Source organism: Ananas comosus, linkage group 23 (assembly GCF_001540865.1).
Source record: "Ananas comosus cultivar F153 linkage group 23, ASM154086v1, whole genome shotgun sequence".
In the NCBI taxonomy this organism is placed as follows: Eukaryota; Viridiplantae; Streptophyta; class Magnoliopsida; order Poales; family Bromeliaceae; genus Ananas; species Ananas comosus.
In genome coordinates this window covers 7,580,794-7,605,195 of record NC_033643.1, presented here as the reverse complement: position 1 = coordinate 7,605,195, position 24,402 = coordinate 7,580,794, and the positions used below count along the sequence as shown (strand labels likewise).

Below are 24,402 nucleotides of genomic sequence, written 5' to 3'. Positions count from 1 at the left end.
TAAGAAAAATATTTTATATTTTATAATTTTTAAATTTATCAAAAAAGATGAAATAAAAAAAATCAAAATTAATCAATTTTTTATTTTTATTATCTATGAGTAATACTTATATTTTACTTTATATATATAAAATATCTATTATATTAATTGCCGAGTGTAGTAAATTATACATAACCAATATTTATAATTATTTTTCTAAATCTTTTAAAATAAAACTATAAGACTTTATTAAGAACAAAAAAATTTAAAATAATAAAACAAAGCATGCCACTAGAAGGATATGCAAACCTATCGGCACATCCATGTGTTGACACGAAGGTGTGCCTACACAGTACCACACCAGGCGACAACCAGCACGCCTTCGTGTCACGACACTTTAATCCTTTCTCGGATGGACGCCGCTTGCCACACAACACCCATCCAAACAATCTGCAAATAACATTGTTTGGGCACAACAATAAAATTTTTGTCCAAAATACTGTCAGAACAAGTATCTTCGGTGCATTTCACCATTACAAGTCATTCATTTTGGGCGAGAGAGAGAGAGAGAGAGAGAGATTTTCATTACATGCCGAAACAGATGAACTAAAACCAAAAAAAAGAGCACCCTTTGTTCATAGTCCCAGTATACAGTGAAGCAGATAAGAGCACCCTTTGTTCACAGTCCCGATATACAGTGAAGCAGATAAAACCTCACGTAAAACATTTCATGCTAGTCGGAGAACTCATACAAATGATTACATGATGCAGACCGAATAAACATTGAAGCACTAGTAAATACGATTCTGCCTCTGTGTGCAGCCAAGTAGCTGCTAGCTTTCCATTCATCAGCAAACAAAATCAGGGTTTCTCCAGACAACTACCGGGCCTCTTCGAATCCTCTGTACAGATGTGCCTTCCAAAATTCACAAACATGCCAACATTTTTTTTATGTAATTGCTGCCAATCCAATAGCGCCATCTTCTTCGACAGTGGGCCCAGAAATTGGAGCTGAAGTGCGGCTTCGAGCTAAAGGGTATCGGAGTAATATTTGTTAATAAATGACAGCATATCATAACTGCTTTAAAATGATACCAAGGATTATCATGCTGGAACAAAATAGTTGGTTGGATTATCTACATGGGCATGTGCAACAGCACGAGTCCTCAAAACAAATGATTGCTGAATCTAGAATAATATATAGGCTGTTTTTAATGTATTCTGCAGAGATGCTCATTTTCACCTTTTGATGGCAGAACCTCTCCTTGTTTCTACGATGAACAGATAGTAATGCAAAAGATTATCTTAAATCTACTGAGAGATTTTACATGATAAACAAACAAATTTAAAACAAAAACCATCAAATCTAATAGACGAACTAAAACGCTATTAAAAAAAGAATAGTAAAAGTGAAGGGGCTGTTCACCTGTGACATTTGTAATTACATTGGTAACTTTTTGAGCAGCAAGAGCTTTCAATTTGTTTCCTGTAGCTAATATAAGCAAGCTTCGCAAGTGCTGCTTTTGTTCTTTAGGGCTACTTGTTTTACTCAAAGCATCCTCAAAGCCAAGTAAATCATCTTTAGTGATGTTAGGAAGGGACATCAAAACCTGCCACATAAAGCAAATTAATCCTGTTAATACCATTCCATATTTTGCTCAAACAGAAACTTGGAGCAAGGTGGCGGCATAGACTTATTAGAAAGCATCACACAATGTGCTTTCCCATCTGCAAGGGTGGCAATACTCGACTACAGCGGCCATGCTCCCAAAGAAAGCCTAACTTGCACACATAACATACATATATACCTGAAGAATATGAATTTTCATATGTCCTTCAAAAGTTCAGCTTCTTCGATATAACCCTTGTACTTGAGGATTATACATTTGGAAAAAAATCTGGTTTCCCTAGAAATCAGATGTTTCCCCAACTTAATATAATGTTGCAAGAAACCGCGCTTTTGAAAGGGAACATGTGAAAATTCATATTTTGCAGTAGGATACTCATAAATAGATGATTTTACAGGGATACATAAGTAAAAGCATAATTATTTAAAACCCCACAAACCTGTCTAGGTGCAGGGTCCCTCTCTGACAAATAGACGTATATTTCACGACAGAGGCCAAGAAGATCTGCGCTGATTATAGCATTCGACTCAAGGGCTAGACCTTGAATTATTGCAAAGAACAAATCCTTCGCGACAAACTCCCTTACTTCCTGATTGTTTGACGAAATAGCCAGAAGAATTATGGCTCCGCAGAAAGGAATAATTTTAGTCACCGCTTCACCATCAGTCCAAGTGAAAACTTCAAGGCTTATCCTTAATGCAGGAAGAGCAGTACCCTTATGCAACATGAGAAATCTGCACCAAAAAACCAAAAAAAAAAAAAAAAAAAAAACCCAATACTTTGTGAGCTGCATCTCTTGATCTATGATAAGAGAATACTGCAGAACTAATACATAGAAAAGCTGAACTAATCCCAAGGTTGTGCTTCACTAGATAGTGTTTTGAAGTACAGCAGATTGCCGCATCGTTATTGCTGTTTTATATTGTGGAAGGACTTCCCACTAATTGATTACGTTATTCATTAAAATGCGGTTGAAAAGAATTAGTTTCCTTAATCTTACCGAATTTACTAATCTATATTGGCCCAGTGAGTCATGATTGCCACATGCCTAGTTGTGGCAGCATATCAACTGTAGGTTCCTATGGGAAAATGGAACAGTAACCATTGGGTGGCACAATGTTACAATTTAAACAACAGGACGAGTATCATGGAATCGTGTAATATTACTGGGGGAACGGGTGGTTATTTTACTTGTTTTCTTACCCGATGAGAGAGTTTGAAACATATGATTCTACATTCTTCAAGTGAGAGGCTTCCACACGGTTGGTAGGTCCAATTTGTTCCAACGAGGGAAGCCCACTATTCAAGTTTGGCGATGCTAAAGCCGAAAGAAGGGAACATACTTCCCTAGTCAAATCGCGCAACAACTTCTCTTCCATTACTTCCACCTTCAGTTCCGATCCAAGAAGATTACCAATGTTGTCAGGTACTTTAGCTCGAGCCTCATTTAGAAGGCTTGACCATGAACAAGAAAGAGCTTGGTGGCAGTGAAGTAATAATGGATGCAACAGATTTATAATATATGCTTCCCATAAATCAACAGGACAATTTTTAACCAAAGGAACAAGAACTAAGTGGATGAGTTGACGTATATGTCTAAATTCCATTGACTGCACATTCTCCACAAGAGCAAGTGCTACAGAAGAACCCTCAATGCACCGGAAGAAGGTATCACCAATAGTCGTCGAGAGGCCAATTACATTATACCTGCAACCATGTATTAAGTATATACCATTTGAAAGATGCCAAAGTTCAAGCAATGAAGTAAATATGCTGATCTTTCTTGAAAATACTGGATAGCTACACGACAAACCATTGACCACCCTTTTCACTATAGCAAATCATAGAAGGCCATATGCCTACGATAGGTTTTATCACCATTAGCAAGTAATAACTGTGAGAAAATATGATGTGCATTATGATAATGAATATGAGCATGAATACAGACCCCAAAAAGCACATGAATCAAAAGAGAAATAGGTCTCAGAGTGGTGAATCATATAAACCAAAATGAAACAGTTTTTATTCTCATTCCTCACCCAAAAACCAAGATCAAACAGGTTTCTGAAGTTACAGATACTATTATCAGCAAGTAACATTAGCAAAACAAGCTTCATCTTGCAATTGCTGGGGCACATATAAAACAGATTTGATGCAAATAGACGAGAAGGATTTTCCTTGTTACAGCTATGGTGCCCAAATGCCCAAGCCAACTATCAATACATTTTAAATGAGCTTTGAACTCTCCTGTTTTAGGTTTGCAATTAATCAAATGATCACCAAAGAGAAAGTGTCATCATCAATATTTACAAACAATGTCTAATTCTGTTCTTAGCTAAAATGATAGGGTAGAAAAGAGGTAAAAATAGCCAACAAGTATAATAACAAGCTTACCCACTGTCTCGGATACCCTTCAACCAGTTTCTAATATCATTTTCCTTAGAGTCGCCCTCCCTGCTCATCTCCATTGAAGGCCCATCTCCAGTGGCAGCAGCCAAATTACCTTTTGGCAGCTTAAGAGAGCTCTCTCCTAGAAGACTAGTTTGCTCAACTGGGCTCATACCCTTAGCAGCTTTTAGTTCACCAGGTAGAACTTGAGCTATTGGTTCAGACCATAGGGCGTGTATAGATCGAAGCAGCTGCAGCATGAGCAAAAGTTTACTCTAGCATACTCGAGCCAAATGCTGCATCAAAAGGTAAAAAATATATATATATACATATATATATTTATACATATGACCTACAAAATTATCTATTTACCATATACTCCCGCAAAATCTGATTATTTTATGTACGCCCTTCATAACTTTCTTATATATATATCCTCTCGTATTTACAGAAATGCCAGTCTCACGTAAAAGTAAATGCCCCTTTGCATGGCTGTCCAACTGCAAACGAGGTTTCAAACAAGGGTGGTTTTCTTGTGGTAGGAAGCTGCACCTCCTAAGGAATATATAGAAAGTTGAATTTTACATATGAATATAAGTAGATAAATGATTTTGCAGGTGCATATATTTAAAAGCTCACAAATTCCCCAGGATTATCTCAAAGTTGCTTAAGACCTTATTTTACTTGAAACAATTCAAATTGTAATGAAAATAAAGAATTTAATATAGTTCCTACAGATACGAAGATACCCTTAAAAGCGGGGGAAGCATCCATGATAAGTGGGACGATATAGGATGCAGATAAGTAGGATTAGTTGTCGGCCCTACGGATCCTTGTAAGTTGATATTAGACTTCTTACTTCCACTCCTTTTCAGTGCCTTCTCAAAGAATGTTACAGCATGGAAAATTGACCACATAAATTGGACGTCCGAGAAAAGATATGTCAATCCAAATGGTTCGGACAAGTAAGTGTTTTGCCACTCCAATGGGGTCCATACTTTGCTCAAAGGCTCAAGCTGCCACGCCAATACTTCTTGTTGTTGTTGAATCCTGAATAAAAATAAAATAAAATAAAATAAGCGTATACAATGTAGCTAATAATATGAATAATAAATCAACACAAACTCCTCAAACTTAAGCATGAGGTGGGGCAAGTACCCAGCAGAAGAAGCCATTACAAGGAATGCTTCTCCCAGAAGATTATGCTCCCCTCGGAGTAGTCGACCCTCTGCTTGAAGATATCCCATGGTATCAGCTATAGCCTGTACAATCAAAAAATAAAACTATTAAAGAACAAACTCCATGATGTATGTTTGATTGAACTTGCGAGATTTGTGACATTCTGAAGAAATATTCCATAATCTAACACTAGAGGGAAATTTCTACAACTTTTGAGAGCAACTGTGAGTTTTAACAGTATGGCTCTGTAGTAAATCAAAATTTTGAAGTTCAATGTACCCACTTCAAAGTGTGCAATAGTTCATTCAACTAAGGTCTGTTTCACCTTCCTTTTAAAAAAGAAAAGGAGATAAAAAGATCTTTCTACGATGCTGCAATAATGCTCATGTGATTAGATGGAGCAAAGTGCATCAAAGAAATTAGAAAATTTACAAAACATAAAATAAGAGGGATGGATATTCTTGATCGACACAACGCGTTCAACTGATATTGATAGCTACACATTTTTACTTTGTTAAACTAGCCATAAATTGTGCTGCTGCTGTCCTAAGTTGTGTAGCCAAAATAATACAAAAGTAGGCTTTTGTGTACAAAGAATGAGCCCGATTATAAATCAAACTATAACGAAACTTAGTTACTCTATTCGAACATGGGAAAGAATGTACTAAATGAACAATTACAAATACACTAGTCTCATATGATAAATTACACCATTGGTCACCGAGCTGTGAGCAAAATTTCAAATAGGCAACCAAACTTAAACTATTTTCAATTAAGTCACTAAACTCGTAACGTCCATTTCAATCAGGGTGACCTAAATGAAATTTCCTGGAAGTTCGGTGACCAATGGTACTCAATGTTGTACAAGTGCAGATCTTGGGGAATACAGTAAGATTGTACTGGCAGATCTCATGAGAAATCTACCAGCATACCATTTCTTTCAGAATGTGGATGTAACAACTGGATATTGTTGTTATAATTTTCAAGATGGATACAAATATACACATGCCTAGTGCGAGAGAAGACAAGCATCAACAACTTAATGCACATAATAGCTGACAAGTGCAAACAGGATTTACTTATAAGTTACGACTTATGAGTGTAGTCTAATTTATGCTGACCTTCATATGCGGAAGAAGGCTCTTGTCAGCAGCTCTGGATATTCGAATGAAAGATGAACAGATTTGCAACCTAGCATGCCGAGCATTATTTGATGAAGGATCCTGTTTATCAGCAAAATGCCAAGTTGAGGTGACAGCCAAACTAACTTTTTGCACACATACCCCTGCAAAATTGAATTTTCCAATATTACCCATTCAGTTGAGGAATAAACCAGGGATAAGGGAGGATATCCCCGGATATTCCTAGAAAACAAAGAAGGGGATAGTTTTATCCCCCGCTTAATGGGTTATCCTAAGATAAACCATTAATTTCTGTTCCACCTTCCCTGCAGAATACAGCTGTCCCAGGTTATGTTCCCATATTTACTCCAGGGCAATTGGGAAAGAATCAAAATGCTAATTCTCGATTCCATTAACTATTATTACACGATGCAGATATTCATAGTATAGTATATTGTGTTATGCGTTATTAAATTATATTTATTGTGTTACGTATTATTATATTAACAAGTAATACTTACATATGAAGTATTATTTAGTATTTGACAATTTGTTACACCATTCATAAGGGTGTGTATGGAAAATTCAGATTTTACAGGGGATATTAATGCTTTCTCCCAATAATGTCTAAGTCACAGAACTTAAATGGCTACCTGAATGGTGCAAGGAAGAGATGTCAACAATTCAAAAAGTTTATTCACGACACCGGTGACTGAATCTGGATAGTGTTTCAAATAGGGACCCAATGCATCCAAATATCGCCCAAGCAATACTGCAGATGCTGGTTCAGTCCACTTTAAACAAAGGAGCTGCTGAAGTAGACCTGTACATACGTGCAAAAAGTCATACTATGCTTCAAAATAAACAACCATTGTTAGTTATGAAAGATTACAGGGCTAACAATGATATATATAACAACCTGCGAAAATTGTGTGTAACTGAAACTTGATTTCAGGATTGCTGCTGAGAGATTCATCTGAACCATCAAAAATTGAACCAACAACTGCTTCAAGGCCTAGTTGTGTGCTTTCCATTACAGCTAAATCCTGGACTTCGTATATAAATTATAAAATAACCAGAACTTATGAGAAATTCTTTTGTATTTCGAGTTAAAGTAGCACACTTAGGTAGACGCAGTTAAGACAGAATATAACAACAATTGCTGTAAAAGAGAAGTAGATATCTAACCTGATGGGACATTGATTGATGATTTGCATTTTTAATTATTGTATCAATTCTCTGAGAAACTCTTGCTGCAGCTACAAGTGGCTTTTGAGAAGCTGTGAGTTTTAAGAGCTCCAACTGCACGAAAATGTCGTAATATTGCACCAAACAACATAAGACACCATTTAAAGAAAATGTCAAACCACTCTATCTTTTAGCATCTAAAATACATAAATTGCAGCCGATATTTTGACCTAACAAATAATCTATGAATTCTCTTGGTACTCTACTCCATTTCTAGATGGTAAAATAACATGTTACGCTAGGAACTCTATCGGGTGCGCAAGAGAGGACATACCAATCTAGAACGATATTGGCTGAAATCACTTTTTCCCTCAAGCTCATCGCTCCATAGCTCTAAGGGTTCTAAAGATGTTGCAGTGCCTGAAGTAACATTTTTCTTGAGCATTCTTCGGAAAGAAACATCCAATATAGCAGCACAGACTTCATCAGTGATGAATAAAGAGACCCACTTCTTGTCCTTGTCTATTGGCCCGCCACCAAATCCTAAATTACCAACAGAAAGGTTATCCCCCGAAACCTGTGCAATGGATTTTCCTTTTGATGATGGTTCTCTCAGCAATGCCTGCCAGCAGTAATTCTCATTTTAAAGAAATGAAAGCAATAATTCTACCTAATGGTCCTATACTCATTCTAAAGCAAGGTGAAAAGGAAGGAGTTATACCAGCCAAAAGAGCAAAGATTGGAAATGAAGTGCAATCTTGTAATGTTGATAGTATTCCAGCATCTGATACCACAAGGATCATATAATTGAGTTGAAAATCAAATAAGAGATACTAAAACATGATAGGAGTAGGACCAAAGGTTAAAGGAGTTTCAGATGAACTCAGGTATCTTATAAGTGATGAAACTTGTAGAAACTGAAAAGCAAGAGATGTGTTAGATGTCCCAACTCAAGAACACAACGAGCATATAAGAACATCAGGCTATTAATCATAATGGTATTTTACATCTTAAAGGTAAAATCACCTGTTGAAGAAACTGAGAAGTCATGCCTCTGTCGACAAGGATGCATTGCATGTTAGAAGAACCCAAAGCAACCATACTCTCACATATAGACTCTGCAAACTCATACTCATTTTCATCAATAGAACCAGAATTTGACATTGATCCGTTTAGAAAATCTCTTGACACATTCATCAAGATCTGGAAAATCATATTCATTGCTGAATCAAACTCAGAGCCCGTGGCATCAACAGGTCTTTTTCTGATCATAAAATTTGTAGGAAATAGGGGTATATTAGGAGGAAAAAAGAAAAAATTAGAATCTTTAAAACCCATTCGCGTATAACTTAAAGTGCTTACCTCTGAGAGATGAATTTGAAGAATTCACAAGCATGGAGACGAAATTCATTATAAGGAAGTAAGGATCCACAACTGTAAAGTAAAATGTTTCAGGGCAAGAACTAAAAATGTTTAATGCCTTGTGTCATTTAAAGACTATAATTCAAGTATGGCAGCAGCGTACCCATGAATTAGGCCATATTTGGCAAGATCAGGCACAGGAGCCCATTCAGCATATGCATTAACAGCATTTAGAGCAGCTGTCACTGTGGCAGCATGTTGTTTAGCCAAGTCCACTTGCTGCCTAGAATGTTCAGTCAAGGCAGCTACAAAATGTTTCTCAAGTAACTGAAATGAGAAGAATGTTAGGTAGTGCACTTGCTTGAATTCATGAGACAACTGTAGTTTAATACAGCTACTCCTTGAACTTGATCCAACTTCGATCATGTAGCTTTCGACTTTAACAATTTACTAATTTGGTCCCTCAAATTTATCCCACACAAAGTCCTTTTGTTTATCTACTATCTGAAAAATGACAGCCAACATCTTAGATTTTGCTGGCATGGAAGTTTCCCGAGATTAGTTCTAGGGAACAATGAGACTATCGCAGAATTTATTTTATTTTATTTATTCTTTTTCTAGATAGACGGCTAGCATGACTTAATCGTTAACGCGTAACAAACTTCAGGGACTATCGTTAAAAACAGAGAAAACGATTGAAGCTTGGATCAAACTTCAGGTCAAATAATAATTGATCCACAAAAACTCAACTTCTCCCTTTTGGATTTAGAAACTTACGGAATACAGAAGTGGTAATATCTCCGTCAAAGACTCTGTAAGACCACGTAACAATATCCTCCGTCGATCACCTATTGTGTGAATGGAGAATACCATTATGATAGGGAAAAGATAAGGTGCTTCCTCTTTTATTCTTCATTTTTCTCAATTGAAGTACTTCAGAATGAGAATGAGAAAAGACACAGGGCTAACCTTCTAAATCTTCATTATGAACTGTTATATCTTCTGGAAGCCACCTTAGAATCATTGCAACTAATTCAGCCTACCAACATGCAAACAGAAGTAAATTGGTCAATACATATTTCATGGTCAAAATCAACAAAAATAGCTGCCTAAATAAGCAGTATACCTCAGTGGGACCTTTGTTAGACAAAGAAACTATAGATGGTAGTAGCTCATGCCATAGAGCTATTCCTTCCCTCCGAACAACCTGCAACATGAAAAGGATTAAAATGAAAAATATTAAAATTGAAACAAATTTCACTTCCTAACCAAGTCTAAAAATAATGAGGAAAGCAAGAACCTCTGCGACTAAAGCAGCCATCTGACTCTTTAAAGCCCACTCCTCATGAGAGCCAACCACTTCCACTACTAAATTAATAGTATAATTAGCGAATTCCCTCCGCTCTGAGATGCTAAACTCATCCCATCTGAATCGAACCAAATGCTGTAAAAGTATATAAATGATGATTAGTCGTACAATCAGCAGAAACGAAGTGAGAACAAGTACAGAACAACAAACGTTTAGAGGGGCTTCATATAACCTTATAATATAAGGTTACATGGTAATGTTATAAGGTTATATGGTAACGATGGTTACTATATGTACACCTCTTGTATTATATACACATCAATGAAACCCTAAGGGAATAAGCTCTTTTGCCCTTCCTTCATGGTACCAGAGCCACCAACCCTAACAGGGAATATTGATCCACTGCCACCAACCACCGAAAGAAAAAAGAAAACCTCGGCTTCTCCCATAGGCATTATTAATTCTTCTTTTCTTCTCCTATGCTGTTCGATCTCCCCGCTGCTTCCCTTGTGCTGCTCGAGTGGTTTCTTGGTGCTGGTTGGTTATTCTTCAGCCACTCAATTCAGCTTGGTCCTACTTGACTCTGGTGATATTGCGTTCATCTATCGATAACTTGTGATTTATTCTTTTTCTCTTTTGGTGGCAACATGTCTTCCTCAATCTCTCCTCTTCCAATCGTTAATATCAAAACTCTTGTACCGTTAGAACTCACCAAATCCACATACTTGGTGTAGAAACAAGTTTTTCTTAATGTTTTAGAGAGTTTTGATGTTGTTTCATACGTGATCGGGACAAGTATTGTTGCTCCTCACACTATTGAAGCTACTGATAAGAAAATAATTATAAATCCTGAATATTTAACATGCAAAAAGATGGACACCACTATACTGTCCTAGATAAATGCTACTCTATCTCTTAGTATTTTACAAATGGTTATATCCAGTTCACCAAAAACTGCTCATGACGCGTGGAAAATTATTGAGGCTTACTTCCTCTATAAGACTATGTTTATGGCCTTTTCTCTGAAATTTGAGTTACGAAGTATCAAAAAGGGATCAATAGGGATGACTGACTACATGCAAAAAGTCAAGTTGATAAGTGATGCCCTTCAAGCAATTGGTGAACCTAAGTGTGATCATAATTTGCTCATGACTGTTCTTCTGAGGCTACCAGAGGACTACAGAGATTTTGTCAGTGCTTTTAATACACATCGGACAAAACCTACCTTCGAACAGCTTCGTCCACTTTTTATGCAAGAAGAAACTGAAGTTCAACGTCGTGCTATCTTGACGACTCCATCTATTCCTTCCACCACTGACGGTGAGGCTTTCTATGCAAATCATGGTCGAGGCAACCGCGAAGGCCGTGGTGGACCTGGTGGTAGATATTGCGGAGGCCGAGGACAACGTGGTAGACATAACTCTAATCCTGGCTGTGGATCTTATGGAGCATATCCACATCCCCAATCTTATCCTCAACCTAGTCATAGCCAACAGTCTACTATGCCTACTGTTTTCCAATCTAGCAGTGTCAGATTTGTGAAAAATTTAGTCATTCAGCAATTCAATGCAGACATCGTTTCAATCATTTCTTTGTTGCTGATGATATTCCACAAACTTTCACTGCCATGAGTCTTCATAAGCCTGGTGAGGAAGTTTGATACCTAGACAATGGAGCATCCAATCATATGAGTATATGACTGCTAATCCCAGTATTCTCTCATCACCTAAACCTTATAGTGGGCAAGATAAGATTCTAATTGGTAATGAAAATTTGTTGAATATTATTCAGACAGGTGAAACAAATTTGAAAACTTCTTCCACTTCCTTTGCTCTCGAGAATGTTCTTATTGTTCCTTCTATTAAACAAACTCTACTTTCGGCTCGTTAATTTTGCCATGATAACAATCCCTTTTTGAACTTGACTCATATGGTTTTATTGTGAAGGACAAGGGAATAGGAAGGAGGTTCTCAGATGCCATAGTTTGGGTACTTCACTCTATCCCATTTCTTCTTGAGTTGCAAGTGTGAGGAATAAGCAACAGTTCACTTTTGTTGCATCTAGATTTAATGGAGATATTTGACATAGACGTTTAGGTCACCCTAGTTTACTTGTTCTTTCAAAGTTTATTACATCAAACGATATCATTTCTGATAGTAGTTCTGAAATAAATTTATCTATCTGCAATGCTTGTCACATGGGAAAACATATCAAAGAGTCTTTTTCTGCTTATGAATCAAAGTCTGATTTTTCTTTTCAACTTGTTCATTCTGATATATAGCAGTCTCCTGTTGCTTTAGTATCTGGCTATAAATATTATGTAATCTTTGTGGATGATTATTCTCGGTATTCTTGGCTTTATTTTTTAAATTTAAACATGAGGTTTTTGAGAAATTTTTAGAGCACAAGGCAATGGTTGAAAATATTTTTCATCGAAAATAAAAACTTTTCAATTTGACAACGGTACGGAGTATGTGAATGAAAATTTTTTCACTTTATTTTCTCAGAATGGGATTATTCATAGGTTTTCCTGCCCTCATACACCACAGCAAAATGGTGCAACGGGAAAGAAACATACACATTTAGCTAACATCATAAGAAGTTTGCTTCTTCAAGCTACTATGCCTTCACGTTTTTGACTTCAAACTGCTGTTTTTCTTGTCAACCGCTGTAAGGAAGTGAATTCTCGAAATGCGAGAGTTGGACTTCGTTTAAAATCGACCAAGGGTCGTGTTGGTATGCTTCGGAAAAGCCGAAAAAGCCAAAAGCACCAAAAGTGCATTGAAGTTGGACCTTGGAGAGCAAATTGATGAAAATCTGCATTTGGCAGATTCTGCTCTCGGGGACCGGTCCCTGGCGGGAGAGACCGGTCCCCGTAAGCATTGTGGGCGGCAGAGAAACTCTGCACACAAGTATTGCTCTCGAGGTCCGGTCCCTGAAGGTCCGGTCCCTCAGGCGAGGACCGGTCCCCGTACGAGTAGCCAACGAAGAGAAGGGAAAGATTGGCTAAGTCCTGAGAGTTCAGCTCTCGGGGACCGATCCCTGGTGGGAGAGACCGGTCCCCGTGTGCGTGAAAGGGCTGGCCCGAGAGCTCTACGTGTGAGACAGCTCTTGGGGACCGGTCCTCCCGTAGAGGGACCGGTCCCCCCATGCGAAATCTACTCAGTCTGGACAGTGCATAAGAAGCAAAGTGGAGGGGCTTATATGCTATTGTAGCATAAGAGGGGTTAAGTGGGCATTTCCCCTCTCTCTTTCTCTCATTCCCTCCAACACTCTCATACATACACACACCTCTCTCTCTCTGTAGGAAGAAAATGAGAAGAAGAAGAAGAAAGAGATCAAGAGGAGAGCTACCATCTTCCTCATCTCTTCTTCCTCTTTTTGGTCTAGCTAGTAGAGGTAAGCTTTAACCCTCTCTCATGGCAAGTAGCTTAGGGTTTGCTTTGATCTCTTAGAACCTAGCTAGATGGACTCTAGTGGATCTCTAGAAGTGGATGAACTCATTGATTGCATGATTAAATGCTAGTAGATGGCATTTTTGCAATATTGGGCTTCTAGGGCATCCAAAAGAGGGCTTTTGTTCGTGGAGGGTTTTGATCTCAAGTGACCCTTCTCTAACTTAATTGTTAGGTCCCCGAACGCGTTCGTGCACTCGGTTTGAGCATTCATCGAGGTTACGAAGAGACATTGGCGAAAAACCCATTTTTGGCTTCGTTTTAGCCTGGAACGCCGAGGAAGCATCTAAGAATCACGAAATCGGAACCGTAGCTTCAAGACATCACCAAAAGGTGGGGGGTGTCCATCCCGAAGCAACCGAGCTTCTTTTTATGTCTAAGTTCTTTACATTGATCATATATGGATATTATGCATTATAGGATAGTAGATAGTTGCAATTCTAATTCCTTGCATGCTTTCTTAGTAGTGTAGCATTGAGGGCTTGACACATGGACTAGGGACGGATGAAGATTGGGTCTTGTGACATGGAATCCTATAGTGGCATAATGAGGTGAACTTGGACATATATAGCCTAGATGAGTGGCATTGAACTAGTGTAGTAGAAACACTAAACATGAACGAGTGGCATGTCAACCAGTTAGAAAACTTACTATAAATGATCAAACAAGTGGCATCGAGTCTAGTGTAGTAAACATGACATGAACTTAGGGATGATAGAAGTCCCGGCATTGATTATGCATTGTGATTGTGCAGCAGAGGCACTATGACCCTAGTAGATAGGATATCCTCTTGTGAGGATTGGATCATACTCACCAGTCTGTTTCGCTTGTCGGTGGTCGCTCCACCGAAGCAGTGGTCTCCGGAGTACTTCACACAGGGGCAGACGTAGTTGTCCTGCAGACGGTCTCGGTGTGCGAGTGCAGCTTCTTCTCACCTATGAGATTGAGAGTGAGTCGAGGGCTTAACCTACGGGTTAGCCAGGTAAATTGGGTAATGAACATGAATGGCATAGTAGAATTGCATTCTTACCTTGAGTAGACATAATGTATGTTGTAGATTGCATTGCTATGTTACATATACATACTCTTAACATCATACTAGCATGATAGTATACTATTGCATGATGATTATTTCATACATGGCATCGCATTGAAGGCATGGTAGAATAGTTGCAGTTTACATTTCTACCTATCTATCTATCTGCTTATGCCTGCTTAGACCTAGTGGGAAGATCGGCGGAGTCGGCGGTCAAACCCACTGGGAACTGTATTTATATAGTTCTCACCCTACTCTGTTGCAGGGCCGAGTACCAGTGCTCCGGGCGAGGACCGCGGCAAGGGCATAGCGCCCTGAGTTAGTTAGTAGCTTTCCTACATGCATATAGAGTACCCTCGTGTACTATATGTATATTTTGATCGTTGTTGGAGGGCTACCCATGTATTTTGGAGATGACCATGTATTACATTTTGGAAGATGGAAATGTAATGTAATCAATTATGTAAACGTTGAATGGTTGTAATAGTTAGATGTATCTCTCTTTATACACTTGTACATATACTTGTGGTTCTTGCTCTTAGTTGTATCGCACTTGTGTGCTTCTAGTCGATCATGTATGTATCAAATTTCTTCTCCTGGGCAAATTCTTGTACATGATCTGGTGGTTTAGCCTTGGGCGGACAGGGGAGGTGCTGTCCGTTCGACGTCTGTTTGACGCGCTCGAACCGGACCAAATTGGTAGCGATCTCGGGGCGTGACAACCGCACTCCTTTTACTGTTTTAAAAGGAAAATCGCCCTATGATATCTTGTATGGTCGTGTCCCCTCTAACTTGCAACTTGTTAAGGTGTTTGGGTATTTATGTTATCTCAATTGCAGGATGTTGCTGATCATAAGCTTTCTCTCCGATCCCTTCTTTGTGTGTACTTGGGAGTTGGGATTGTCTGATAAGCATAAAGATTTTCGCTGTCTCTATCCAAGTACTAGTAAGATCTTCATTTATTGGCATGTTACCTTTATTGAAACAGTTTTGCCTTTTTCCTATCTTTCCAAATTTTCTAATTCTTCAGTATCTGTGAATTCAAACTTTCAACTGTTTCGAAACTCTCTCTAATCCTCCCTTACTAGGTGAGAGTTCATCTCTCCTTAAAGCTATCTCTGGCTTCAGTTTTGTGTGTTCTAGTGTTTCTGGCACCAATCATCTTATCCAGTCTGTTTCACCACCATCTGGAAATCTACCTCAATTTCCTACCAACTTGGACTCTGATAATGCATAGATTAAAGATGAGAATGATACCTCTACTCTTGGTCACAAAGAGCTCCGCGTTTATACCCAACATCACCTCTCTAGAACTAGTGCACCCACCAACCTTGCTCCACCACCATATGATCCTTCCACCTCCACCCATACAGCTACTGAGCAACCCGCATCGTCATCTACATTACCTACTTCAACTGTAGCTCCACCAATCCCTTCTTGCTCACAACCTATGCTCACATGGTCCATGACACAAAATTTGACTCAGGCTACCTCACTTTTGGCTTCTACACGGTCTTTATTTCCTACTAAGCCTACTTTTGCTAAGGCCTCTCAAGATGCAAGTTGGTGTACAGCTATGACCGAGTATAATGCCTTATTAGAAATTTTATTTGGGATCCTGTTCCTCCGCCATCATCAATAAATCTTGTTGGCTACAAGTGGGTATACAAGGTCAAACAGAAAGCGGATGGTTCTCTTGAGCGTCTCAAAGCTCAGCTGGTAGCTTAGGGCTATAAGCAGCAACAAGGTGTTGACTTTGATGAGACATTTCCTCCGGTTATTAAGCCAACTACTATTCATATTGTTCTTTCGATTGCTTTCTCTTCTAGGTGGACACTTCGACAACTTGATGTGAAGAATACATTTCTTCATGGCTCTCTTTGAGAGAGTTTATACGAAATGACCGCATGCCTTTTATACATCCATCATTTCCTAATCATGTATGTCGACTGAAGAAGGTAATTTATGGACTCAAGCAAGCACCTTGGACTTCGTTTCAGCGGTTTACCGCCTTCCTTTCAAAGATTGATTTTGTAGGCAGCACTGTAGATCCCTCGATGTTCACTTGCCACTCACCCTCTGGGACTCTTATTCTCCTCCTATATATTGATGATATTATTGTTACTGGGAGTTCTTTTTCTCTTATTGCGTCTCTTATTCGTTCTCTACAGCAAGAGTTTGCGATAAAGGATTTAGGTCCTTTACATTATTTTTTTGGGTGTTGAAGTCACGTACTCTTCTTCTGGTCTTTATCTGACTCAACAGAAATATGCGCACCAGCTCCTTGAGTGTCATGGTTTCTTGCTAGTAAGCCGGTTTCTACTACTCTTTTTCCTACCGCACTCGCTTTTCGTCTCATGAAGGGCACGCTCTTGATGATCCCTACATCTATCGTCAGATGGTTGGTGCGTTGCAATATCTTACTTTCACACGGCCAGATATCTCCTATGCTATCAATATCGTTGCTCCGTATCTTCATGCACTTCACGAGCCTTACATGCAAGCTGTCAAACATCTCTTTCGTTATGTTCACGGGACGCTATCATATGTTTGTGGGACACTATCATATGGTATTCATATCTCTCGCTATGATAATCCCTCGCTCATTGCCTTCTCTGACGCTAATTAGGCTAGTTGCCCAGATACACGCCGGTCTAGCTCTGGATATTGTATTTTTCTTGAACCTAATCTTATCTCGTGGTCGGCCAAGAAGCAACCTACTGTCTCTCCCTCTAGTTCTAAAGCGAAGTATCGCTCTGTGGCATACACGCTTGCTAAGACTGTTTGGACCCGACGCCTTTTATTGATCTTATACCACAGAGCCTTATTATTTATTTTATTATTAATTAGTTAATTTATTATTTATAATTATTAATAATTTATTATTTATAATTATTATTAATTTATTTATACTATATTATCTAATTAATTTATTATTAATGAATTGGTCTAGTACTCATCAATGCTCATCGATGTATGCATTTACTTTGATGTACTTATCATCTTGATATACTTTTTATTTACCTATTTTCTTATACTCTTTTGTTTACTTTGATGCCATAATTTAGTCTTACCTTTTAGATGCTCCCTATTTATTTTTTTTATTTATCTGTTTCATCTNTCAATGCTCATCGATGTATGCATTTACTTTGATGTACTTATCATCTTGATATACTTTTTATTTACCTATTTTCTTATACTCTTTTGTTTACTTTGATGCCATAATTTAGTCTTACCTTTTAGATGCTCCCTATTTATTTTTTTTATTTATCTGTTTCATCTTATCTCTTGTTTGTCTATATGAGCAAATCATTATTAGGATGGAGTAAGTGTTGTAACAACAAACATCGAAAGCAAAACAAAAAAAAAAAAGAAATTAAGCACTAGTGGACTAAGCATGAGGACTGAAAAGCTGAGTGCCAATTAAATCATGCTAATTCGGGACAACGGAGGGCTAACAACAGAACATTTAAATGGTTATCTATACCTATACATTAATCCCCATGACTAAATCCTATATGTACCCACGCCCTTAATTTGAGGAGAAGTGGGAGCTACTTTTTTTTTTTTTTACTTTTTCTCATTTTCTTTAGATTTACTAAGGCCTAAAAAGTTTTTTTTTACTCCTTTTCTTTACCTTTTGGTCTTCCACCATCTTTGTTAAATTTGCAAATTCAAACCTTTGTTGTGTTTCATATTCGGAGTCAATTAATTGATTAAAAGTGATATATATATATATATATATATATAGAGTCTGGCTGCTATGCTATCAATAGTACCAACACTTGGTGCTATTAAGTTTTCTGTCATTGGATTAACCCCTTCGATTATTTTTATCCGTTAGATCATACTATTCAACCAACAACCCACTCAACCCTAGGGGCCCACATCATCCTAACCGCACATCTCTTAATCCAATGGCCAAAAACTTGGTAGCACTAATGAATTGGTGCTATTAATAGTATATTAGCCTAGTTCTATATATATATATATATATATATATATGATATTTTTTTGATTATTGTGTTATATTAATGAGAATTTCATTCGTAGTAACGAGATTACAGCGAATTGTATACTTCCTACATTTCGTCCGCACAATTATCTCATCAAAGATTACTAGGATTATAAAATTACTATATTTGGTTTAACAATAAACTTCAGCAATGTCAACAGTTATTTACATGGTTTTGTAAAATTACTCCTATACTTAAAAATTTCATTCACTTACATATATACCATTGAACTTAAAATTTGAATTCCAAATCGGATTTTATTTTCAAATTTAAATCCATAATTTGAGTTGGAATTTGAAATTTAAAATTTTTAATTCAAAAAATCTGAATTTAAATTTCAAATTTTGAAATTTGAATTTAAATTTTGGATTTGAATTCGAAACTTGAATTTAAAATTTGAATTAAAAATTTGAATTTAAATTGAAATCAAATTCATAATATGAATTTGAATTTCAAATTCGAATTCAAGTTTCGAATTTGAATTTCAAAATTAATTTAATTTAAATTTGAAATCAATTTCATAATATGAAATCTGATTTGGAATTTGAAATTTAAAATTTTCAATTCAAAATCTGAATTTAAATTTCAAATTTTGAAATTTGAATTTAAAATTTGGATTTGAATTTAAAACTTGAATTTAAAATTTGAATTAAATTGAAATCAAATTCATAATATGAATTTGAAATTCAAATTTTGAATTTGAATTTGAAAATTAATTTAATTTAAATTTGAAATCAATTTCATAATCTGGATTTGAATTTTAAATTCGTATTCAAATTTTGCATTGGAATTTTAAATTTGACTTCAAATCTAAATTTGAATTTGAAACCCGAATTCAAATTCAGATTTACAATTTAAAATTTGAAATCAAACTATGAAAACAATTGAAATCCGAATTCAAAATCTAAATTTGAATTTGAAATTGAAGTCAAATCTAAATTTGAATTTGAATTTGAATTCAAAATCTAAACTTGAAGTTGAAATTTGAATCAAAAACCAAATTTTTAATTCAAATTTTGAATCCAAAATCAATTTTTGAATTTGAAATTTGAATTCAAAAATCTAAATTTGAATTTGAAATTTGAATTCAAAATCAAATTTTGAATTAAAATTGAATTCAAAATGTAAATTTTAAATTTCAAATTTGAATTTAAAAATAAATTTAAATGTGAATTTATGATTTGAATTGGAAATGAGGATAGTTTGGACGGCTTCGTTTGGTTGGGGTATAAGCAAGAACTAGCTATTACAGGGATAGGTACAAGTAAGGGGATAAGAAAAATAGCGTTTGGATAGATAATATGGAATAAGAAAAACAGTGGATAGTTATATATAGAAAATGGAGGTGTTGGTGAGGATAGTTATACCAGCTTATTTTAGGTACCCGAGAACTACTATTTTCGGGTAAAAAATTTGCGTTTGGGTAAAAAGGGGGGGGTAAGGGGTTATCCCTCCCCTTATCCCTAATCCAAACGGTGCCTGTATTCAGGTTTCACAAACTCAGGAATAAGAGATACCCATCCCCCTACTTGTTAATAGGATTTTTTCTTTCGGAATAAGAAGTTCCTGACCAGATTACTAACCAACATTACCTAACAGTTGCAACTTGTATAAGATTTTCAGTAACCCAATACAGATAACGCGAACCAAACGCGCTCTAAGTTGCCACCAAGAAGGTATATTACTTTACCAACCAACCAGAATTAATGAAAATTTCTTATATTGTTTGACTTTAGTTACGAAAAGGACACGGCACCAACTTCTGGTGAATCATATCAAATTGACAATCATTAGGAAGAAAACTTACTCTTTTTCTAAAGGCTTCTTATCACTGAGTTGTGTTTAATATGACCCCGATATTATTAAGAGAAGACCCCTGGCAACAATGCAATATATGCCAGAATGTTGAAAACATGATGTTTGGGTGAAGGATTGGGTTTTGCCCAACGCCCCTGACACCCTGGCATCAAAAGTCAAAAATAATAGAAGAGCTAATGAATTGAATTAACAAATATGTCCACTGCCAACTCGAATCCTTATCAAGGTAACTATTTCAGGTTGGTCATATCAACAAACAAAATCAATTATGACAAAACAGAAATTGCATGTGACAATACTTGCATCATTCACACATATATGCAGCCGCCTCAACTCATTTCTCCAGCCCATCTTTCCATCAAAAGAATCTAGTGCTCCCAGCACACAATTACAACCATGCAAGAATCTTGCCAACCAGTTCAAAATTAGGTCAAATATAGGAGTTTGGAGGCAAACTAGAGTTAGCTGCCTTCAAACTCAAAAAACCCATTGTGTTCCTAATAAAAAAGCATATGTTAAAACACAATCGGCTTGCACAACAAAGTAATGGCCGGAAAACATCCACCTAATGGCTTGTTGAAGTGAAACTCAAAAATTCCAATTTCCACGACAGTATCACATGGAACTTCTGTTTGAATCACCTTAGAGACAAGACAAATTTCAAGCAAAGACAACAAGGAAATGCAAAGTAGTCTGATCATCAATTGAAACCACTGTTGAAATTAGGCGTCACGAGGAAATTCATTAAGCAATTATTTAGTAAGAGCAGTGTTCTTCTAGGAAGAAACTTTGTGTTCTTTATTTCCTTCCAGAAATAATGACTGATTTATGTTAAAGAAGTTCAGATTATAACTTATAAATAAACAAAAAAAAATGGTGCAGATGAGAGTGAACCTGTAGCATTTTGAACCCATGGAGTCGAATCTCAGATGACCAATCCTTCCGAACCAAAAGAAGGGATGTATTTGCCAAAACACGGACATCTCCATTCTTAACCTGCACATACAAATTAAGAAGATACCAATTACTATAAACATTGAAAATTTATAGTCCAAAAGTGCTTATGTTGTTAATAATAATTGCAAACACAATTAATGAGAACACATGGACTTTATCACCAGAGATAAATGTAGCTACCTTCAGGCAGTAAGCCATAATACCTGATTAAACAAACTTAACATAGGATTTAGCCTGCGGCAAATGAAAGTAGCAAGCACCTACTATCTGTTATGTAGTAGCCGGAAGTATTTGTTTGAAACTCATCTATAAGCTTTCCATTTTATTGATCTACCAGAGAATCAAAACTAGTCAATTAACTGAACAGAAATTGGATTTTGGGGACTCTCCCAGCAGATAAAAAGTTTGTTAAGTTTTTGGAAGTTTTAAAATATGAAAACGGACACAGCATTCTATTCCTATACAGGTAGGGAGAATGATGACATTAGAATGGGAACTACTTATAGTCCAGAGTAGACTAAGCGGAGGAGCAAGGTAATAAAACAATATCATGAATAGATGAAGAATTTACATTATCATGAAAGAGTGAGTAGCTATCAGCACTTTTAGCATTAAGCAAAGATTTCAAGCATCCAAAAAGCAGTAGTACACATAAATAAAGTACTCGGGAAAAGAAAAATAAAAACAGTATAACAATCAATGGTATCCAGAAACAGTGTAGTTGAGGTATTCTTCTTTATCAAGCCATTGGCTAGATTGGTAGTTGTGTTATAGCCCACTAACCAGCATCACCTGGAATAAAATAAACTTAATACAACTATAGTATCTTTACTACCAAATGCATGAGACAAAATTGAAAAATAACCATTAACATGGGTTTAGGTTCTTGAGGTTTAGGGTTTATAGTTTAGGGTACCATAGTAAACAGAATAGCAAGTCAGCAGCAAAAATAGAGTGCAAAAAATCATCCACATCTAGCAAGTGTTACCATGGGTTTCTATAAAGAATAATATTTGCACTAGAAACATGTTCTTCAAAATCAAGGAAAACAATTCAATATATTCAGGTTCTTTATAACATTCAAAAATGTAATATTGAGTTGCACTGTAACTATTAAAATCTGAACAAATTCAATAAGTCTATTTTCCTTTATGAGAAAAATGATTTATAAATAAACATAAACATAGAGGACCAAACTCGCATTGGTTCATGGAAAATTTTGAATTATAAGGTCACTTTTACTACCATTTGCCAGAGAGATGGAGAAAAGTGCACTGTTTTTGTCATATTGATGTCAAATTCTTAGAAATACCGATTAAAGCAAAAAAGTCCACTTTTATACTCTAAATTCTACAACATATGAACCCTATCTTAGAACATCTATATATTGGGGTTGACACAATAACTCTAGTTCTCATGTTAGGAATGCCATTATCACAACTTGATAACACATTCTAGTTGTCTCTTGTGAGTTATGTTTTTAATGTTTCCAAATCTTTCAGGGGTCATAAAAGCTAATAAGTTTGGAAGCACTTTTGGATTTTTTGGCCTTCTACAGCATTAAAGCGGGTGCTTTTGTCAACGGAATACCAAATCAGGCCTTAGTATCCAAGCTAAGTTGTATTGCTATCAGAAACCAATAAGTGTATTTCCAAAATTAGAGAACTACTCTCTCTCCATCGGTGCTACCAACATGCCCTAGATAGAGGATTTTTTTTATTTAATAGAAATATCAAAATCATTTCTTTAAAAAGAGCTTCTGAAGCATTGTGACAGTTCGATCAAAGAAGAACTCTATCGAGCACACATGAGCGATGTCCCTCCTTCCCATTTTACTCTTCCTACAATAGCTTCATTTCGCAGCTCTTGCTTACAATACCATTTCAACCATTACACCAAAAAAGTAGCTTTGCTATTACAACTCTAATTTTGTTACTCCATATTCCAAGTAGTAAGAATATAAGAGGCTTCACACTGTCATTCATCATGCATTTCGGTATTTCATCTGCGTTTCATCAACATTACTAGTTCGCATAAACTAATCTGCATAATGCAACTCGGAACAATTCAAAAAACACCAACAAATCCCCAAACTGTTCCAACAACATGCATTGGGACCAACCAAAAAACCTAACTTTCTCACAACCAAGCAACCAAAATCAAATAATGCACATCTCCGATTCACAAAAGGCCAACCAAAACATCTAATAATCGCAACATCGCTGCGAAAAACCTACCGATTCCAAGTAGGCGACGGCGGCTTTTCGGGCATCGGGAGGCGAGCTCCAGTCGAGGGCCGCGGCGATGGCGCGGGCGACGTTGGCGGCGGTGCTGTTGTCGCCCTCTTCCATCAGGGGGCTTAGGATTTTTGGGATTAGATTACAAGGGTTTTCGGGGGGTTGGAGTAGGGCTTTCGCATTCAATGGCGTTAGGATTTAGGGTAAAGGGCTTCTAAGAAGGGGGTTTTAAGAATTTGGCAAGGAGAAGAGGAAGAGTGGGCACGAAGGAAGAAAAAGACGGAAAAGGTAAAAGCGAGAGTAAGCCTCTTTAATTAAAAAATTTATAATTTTTAAAGTTTAAAAGTCGTATCACGTAGAACTTTACCAAGGTATTCTTGCTAAACTGTGCTAAACTGTTTGGTTATAATAGTTTTCTATTTGTGTAGGGATTCGCGCGATATAATGACTAAAAATTTTTAAAAAATTATAAAATACAAAATGTGCACAAAGAGATTTACTATTTTTTATTAAACGAATTTGAATGCTCGATCTCGTCGCAGCTACTTGCAACTTTGAAAGATCCCAATATAAAATTATCTATGATATCGTAGCATTATATACATTGTTTTAAAATATAATACCTCACGTTGATAACAAAATAATACAGCTTCTTTATTCGGTAGTATTATATTTCCTCCATCTGCGGCCTTTTAAGGTTCCTGGAGTCCCTATCCGCCCCCTTCTTAC

At 36.7% G+C, this 24,402-nt stretch overlaps 1 protein-coding gene across 1 annotated transcript; it reads right to left on the bottom strand.

The window, feature by feature from the left end:
* On the bottom strand, positions 445–23,958 carry LOC109727815 (protein HASTY 1). Its single transcript, XM_020258000.1, has 22 exons — positions 23,674–23,958; positions 21,374–21,475; positions 10,146–10,289; positions 9,972–10,052; positions 9,815–9,884; positions 9,623–9,693; positions 9,009–9,172; positions 8,846–8,917; positions 8,510–8,747; positions 8,205–8,267; positions 7,818–8,105; positions 7,484–7,597; positions 7,215–7,341; positions 6,949–7,118; positions 6,296–6,397; positions 5,154–5,257; positions 4,745–5,045; positions 4,002–4,246; positions 2,811–3,314; positions 2,047–2,341; positions 1,406–1,589; positions 445–1,008 (listed from the first exon to the last, which is right to left on the bottom strand). The coding sequence occupies exons 1-22, from the start codon at positions 23,785–23,787 to the stop codon at positions 929–931; spliced, it is 3,633 nt and encodes a 1,210-aa protein (XP_020113589.1). The 5' UTR covers positions 23,788–23,958; the 3' UTR covers positions 445–928.